The 6,000-nt window shown below is 46.9% G+C and overlaps 1 protein-coding gene across 6 annotated transcripts in view; it reads right to left on the bottom strand.

The window, feature by feature from the left end:
* Window positions 1-424: 424 nt before the first annotated feature.
* VTI1A (vesicle transport through interaction with t-SNAREs 1A) overlaps window positions 425-6,000 on the bottom strand; it is a 368,523-nt gene continuing 362,947 nt past the window's right edge. For all 6 annotated transcript variants that reach the window (XM_084994282.1, XM_013983738.3, XM_084994284.1 and 3 more), the window contains one exon: window positions 425-3,911. Coding sequence is in view for 3 of the 6 variants with exons in the window: in XM_013983738.3 (XP_013839192.3) it covers window positions 3,818-3,911 (94 nt within the window). In the remaining 3 variants the exon portion in view is untranslated. The remainder of the gene's footprint in view (window positions 3,912-6,000) is intronic.

Below are 6,000 nucleotides of genomic sequence, written 5' to 3'. Positions count from 1 at the left end.
AAAAATTCTGCTCCAAATTTCCAGCTCACTCCATGAAGAATGCCTGCTGAACAGGTTGCAAATTAAGAACAATTATTTTTCTCTTCTGCATTTGAATAGAACTTACAGCTAAAGTCATTTAAAGGGGTTAACATCCACCTTAATTAAATATTAAAGTGTGCCTGTACCTGCTGCTATTGTTGCCCCTTCGAATAAGATATAACCTATTTTTGACAAGTTTTCATCTTTCTCTGTGGAAGACGCTACATGAAACCAAATCAGTGGCAAAGAGGAGAGTAATGAATAATCTATTTCATATTCCAACAGTACCCAGAGCTCGGAGTGGAAAAATATTCAGTCGGATGATGGCAAGAGGCTGCTAGGGTACCACATGACATAGCTAATGTTTAAATAATAATAATATAAAACAGCGATAAACAAATCATTAGCCCTTAACAGTTGTTTAATGCAATTTGTTAATGAACGTAATGGTGGGGACTAATAATGAAAGAAAATAAAAACGTCTAAACAGGCGCCAAGTTGCTGGCGATGCGCAATTATTTCCTTGTCAAGTTTTTATGATTTAATGAGCCCCTCTGGGACTGACGGCTGTCAGTCAGTCGTGACTTTTTGACACCATTACAACTTCAAATACAGCAGCAGGCAGGCTGTTTTCCTCGGATTTGAAATAATGAAATGATCTGACAGTTTTAAAGAAAAGATGTGCAAAAAAAAAAAAAAGAAAAAAAAAGAGAGAGAGAGAAGAAGAGAAAGACAGTTGCTTTCCTTCCTTTCTTTCTTTCTTTTTTTTTTTTTTCCTCCCTCCTCCCTTCTTCTATGGAGTAGATAATCTCTGGATGCTGTTTGGTAATGAAAATCCAATCACTGAGGTCATTATCTGATGAGGTTTTTGGAACAGGCAGGCTTTTTTCCCCCTCTTTATTTCTTTACTTAATGATAAGCCTCAATGGGCTTGCCCCGCATGGGACGGCCAGAGCCGCACAATTTTGTTCACCATTAATTTCAGCCTTTGAAGCTCAGGGCTCAGAAGCAGTAGCAAAGCAAACCCCCCACCAAGCTGGTTCCAAAATAAGACAATCCAGTCTGCCTTAAACAGAATAGCAAATGGCCTCCCGGCCCAGGCCTGGCAGCTGACGTCAAGCCCGCTGCATTTGCAGGCATTCGGTCTTCAACGTGGAACATTTAAAACTCTTTACAACTTAAGAGACTTTAATTAAATTGCTTTTGATTCCGGAGCAGGGCAGCACCCTCTTTATTTATTCTGTCAGGGAAACTGTTTAGTCTGCATGAATTTTATATGGCTAGGGCTTCTTCCTTCCTCTTCCTCCTCTGCGTCTTGTCTTCCACCCCCAACCCTCCCATCGAACACCATTTTTCACAAAGCCTCCTGACTTGAGAGAGAGTCATCAATCAAAGGCCATGTATTAAGTTCCTAGAACCTTTCGCGGTTCTGCGATCAGCTTTGAAATGGGGGGCTTTCCTCCTTCCCCAGGGCAGGGCGAACAATTGGGGGGCGAACAATTCTCCTCCCTCGAGGCTCCTCTGAATCTGTCCTGCAGCATCTGAGACGGACAAGTGGGAACTCAGGGGGCTTTTGCACCAGCTTCCTATAAAGTGCTGGCTCTCCTGGTCTAGGGGGTCACTCTCGAGGTGGATTTGATGGGGCTGTCAGGCCAAGGGTTGGCTCTTTGCATTCTTTCCACTCTCAAGGGTGAAGTGGGGCAAAATCTTAGGCAAGAGCTGATAAAGAGCTAGAGCCCCAAAGAAGAAGCCATTGAGAGGGGGGCCATGTGTACTCCTGGACTCCCTCTACTTGCACGTGAACTCTAGGTGCTCGTGAAATTATGTAGGAACCAGCAAGCTGAGAGGATCAGATCCACCTGGTTTGCCAGGGGGCCTTGGGAAGAACCTGGAGGTGTGAGGTGCAGCTGGGTGACCGATTATACACTTTTGCTAAGACCAACGGTTTGGAAGAAGGCCACCGGTGGGGTTGGAAGACCACTTCCCCGCAATTAGAGTTTCAGAATGAGAAGGAGATCACTTGTTTCCTTGCTTTTTAATCATGTCTTTGATGTGCTCAGCACAAACGGGCGTCGCGTTATCGGAATAAAAGATGCTTGCTGAGATAGATCCCGGAAGCTGATAGGACAATTAGTACCACCTTCCTGCTCCTTTGCTGGTCTCCTTCGCTCTGCCAAAATCCCACACCATCCCTGCGAGGTAAAGGCTGCAGCTTTATTTACACGATACTAAATGATTTATCTGAGCACTTGCAGGCCCTAGCCTGTTTCGCTAAGTACAATTTCTCGGGTGGATTTTGCCATTCTGCATTTCCTCCCTAACCCATAATGGTTCTCTTCTGAGCTGGCTGGGGGGCGGGGGGGACCCGCTGCATCCAGGTGATCTCCGTCCGTGGACACAGGTGGTTAGCATTTTTTCTGAAGGGAACACGTTCGCTTTTCAAGGATTCAAAGCTTCCAATTATATTCAAAAGACAGATAGGGCCCTGTAAGTGCTCATGACGCCTTAAAGAAAAACACATTTCCCTTTATGACTAGGGGGAGAATGACCTCAGCTTGGGCGACTTGAAGGCTGACCATAAATGAACTCAACTTGAACGCAATTCCCGGTGACCTCGGACAGAAGGAAACCCAAGAAAATCACAACGCGTGTTAGAGGTTTGAATACACTGGGAATTCAGGAAGGCTGTGCTCACATTTGTCAGGGAAAAACCCAAGCCGTCCTTTTGTGATGCGCTGCAATCCCTTATTCTTTTAAAGGAGGTTAGTGAACATTTTCCATTAAGCTTATTTCTAGTGGATCAGCCTCCGGGACTCCATCATATTGATAATCACATTTGGAATTTCTCACCGACGGAGTCATGTTCTTGCTCTTCCTGAAATATTCATGTTCTCTTTACATATTGGAATGGATGTGGAGAGAACCCTGTCAGACCTTTTGCATGTATGAGGGCTGCTTTCGGCAGTGCAAATACTAAGACCGAAAGGATACAGAGATGCTTACACAGGTCAGGGGAGACGGGGTCATCATTAAATATGGTGCAGAGCTTCCCTCTGCCAGCACATTCTGGGGAGGATGAGATTTTTGGAAGGCAAGGAAATCTTTCTCGTAGTCAGTAATCAAAGTTGTGAAAAGTGGATACTGAGCAGGCTCAGCAAGAGATATTCTTGGGTAGAAAAAGAATGCTTAGAAAAACAGGGAAAGTGCGAAGTCAATTTCCTGCACAACTGCTATTAAATACCCACCTTTACAAGGAACGCACTCTGGCAGGTTGACTAAACTCATTCTGCCTGGGGAGGAACAGGGCAGGTTTGCTGAGCTGGTCACTGGCTCTGGCCCCTGCTTGTCTCTGCATTTTTTTTTTTTTAATCCTCAGACATCAGAGAAGGGCTGTTCGGTGACAAGAGGTGTGTGACAAACAGCAGAGCCCATCAGGAGCCCCCGTGACTGGCTCATCTCCCAAACCATGACCCCTGACGTGTCCACAGGGCAAGCAAGAATGTCACCAAGGCTATTCTGGTCTGAAGACGAAATTACCAAAAAGGCAAATAAACATTCACCTTCCCCTATAAAAAAACAAATCTGGGTGAAGACAAACCTAGAAAAGGAAACCAACCCACATGCAAACAGGAATAGAAAATATTTTTACACTCTTTGCGCTTTGGCTGAACAGTGGTGAGTGAGGGGGGAGGGTGACCTGGGGCCTGTCAGCGCCACAGAATGATTCATGTGACCATTTTGTCTTAATTACTCAGAACGGGCAGTTGTTGCTGTTGATCAGGGAGGAGCAGATACATCAGTGTCTTCTGACAGAAAAAGTGATGGCCGTCAGGATGGTGATGACCAGGATGATGGCAAGGATGACGACCAGGATGCGGTTCTGGATGATTCTAGGAGAGAGCAGAGGAGGAGAAACGAGTCACACTGGTCAACCGGGGACATTCTACGGAGGTCATGCGAGACCACATCCGCTGATCAGACCGAGGGTTGCCGGGTGGGGGTGGGGAGCCCAGTGTGTGTGTGTGTGTGTGTGTGTGTGTGTGTGTGTGTGTGTGTGTGCGCGCACGTGTGCGTGCGCACATGCTCGCACTTGAGACCATGCAGATTTCTGGTTCTCCAAATGATCCACAAGCAAACGAATGGCTCTACAGCAATCGTCACACAGCACCAGAGAAATGCTTACGGAGCAGCTAATAGCAAATCAGATGGTTTTCTGGGCTCCAGGTACCAGATAGTAATCTTTCAGGGATCAAGGGTCCCATGTGAGCTTCTCCTTTTAATTTAACATGTGAGACAAGATTCTTTTTTTTTTTTCTTTTTTTTTTTTTTTGCAGGGTTTCCTGTTCAAGTGAAAGACTTCAAGGAAAGATATGTCAGTAAGGTACCTAGCTGTACAGAAAGACCCGGGGAAAAGTAACAGAGAAACTGAGGAAGAAAAGGACAGGATTAAGAAGCAAGTGTCAAGTTTGCAGCGCAGGCTTCGGAAGCGTTGTCTATCACTGGGGCTCATGCGCCGTCACACCGGGAGGAGACGTTACATGTGCTCCATGGCAAAGAGAAGACGGAAATGAGAAGTAACACAAAGTGCCTGAGAAGTAACACAAAGTGCCCGGGTGCCTCGTGCACTTTGGGTGGTGGGCCCTCGCCTCCAGGGATTCCCACCCCCTCAGCTCTGGCTCTGCTGCCTGCAGAGGGGGAACTGGGAACGTGGAAGGAAACCCAGAGGAGAGGCACGCGCTCTGAGATGCCTGCCGAGGGCTTCTGATGAAGTCGTTTCATAATCTGTTACCTCATTCTGAGAAAAGAGGGCACACATCACAATGCCTCGTTGAGGCTTCCTGGGGAAGGCAGGTCACACGCGCTCGCTCCCATAGAACCAACCACACAGAAATAGACGCAGGAGGCTTGGCAGTCCAGCGGCCGGACTGAGACTCCACAGCAAACCCCATCTGCCCATCTACCCACCCTCCCAAGATCAAGCAGAAAGAGTTCTGCCTTGTCTAGTCACAGAACACCAGCGGGGGACTTGCCTAGGAGGAGCTGGGTGGGACTAGTCGGGCCCCGATTTAACAGAGACCCCACCCTCCCATTTCTTATCTTGGAGGAGATATCTTTACAGGGCGTTGGCAGCCTTTTCTAGCTTCTGGATGACTTTCTTTCTTGGAAGGAGGACAACACCCTTGTGGTTTCGGTCGGATTCTTTCTCGCCTACCCCGCTTCTTCCCCAATCCTAAATGGATGGTGGATGGAGGCGGTCACATCAGACAAGCCCACTCCCTCGTGGCCCCCTGGAAGGACCAGCTCCCTCCCCTGTGACAGGTTACAAAATGATCACATTTGCTGACACGTCTTCCGCAAAACTGCTTTAGTGCCTGTGTCCACTGTCCTCGAAGGAGATGAATGACCCGCTCGGTCCTCATTTATCACAGAAGGCTCAGCTAAGATCTGTCTCGTTTATTTCTTCCCTTCCCCACTAGAAAGGCTGTGCCCTGACATTAATTCTTCTGCGATGACAGCTAATTCAGACTAACAGGCCGTATTTACTCAGGAGCCAGGAAGATTCTGTCCTCCAAATAAATAAATAAAAACGGGACGTCATGGCTTGTTAAAGTGCCGCTAATTATGAACGCTGATCGGCGCAACTCGGTGGCTTGATTTATAACCCAAATCAATTTTTTCCCCTCTTCTCTTGAAGGGGCAGAAGTCTTCAGAACAGTCCCTACCCATCCCGTTTGCCCACGTCACTGTCAAAATCTCTATTTACCACAGTCATCCGCATCAGCCTTGCAAAGGAAATCAGCAAAATTGAAACTCAGCAGTGAAACAGATTAAAAGCATGAAAACTCTTTAAAATTCTGCCTTAAGTAATCTACGGTGGTATGTCTCTTGGTTGACAACCATTTTATTTGTGGGTTGAGGGCCCCAGGGCATCCATGATGCTAATTTATAAAGGATTAACCGTGGGTGTTACTTGTTTAA

The sequence above is a fragment of the Sus scrofa genome, chromosome 14, assembly GCF_054392235.1.
Source record: "Sus scrofa isolate SSC_HxYL_T2T_F1_AM1 chromosome 14, Sscrofa_HxYL_maternal_Yorkshire_Landrace_v2.0, whole genome shotgun sequence".
Lineage (NCBI taxonomy): Eukaryota > Metazoa > Chordata > Mammalia > Artiodactyla > Suidae > Sus > Sus scrofa.
Note: the sequence above shows the minus strand (reverse complement) of the source record. Positions and strands in the feature narration are given on the sequence as shown.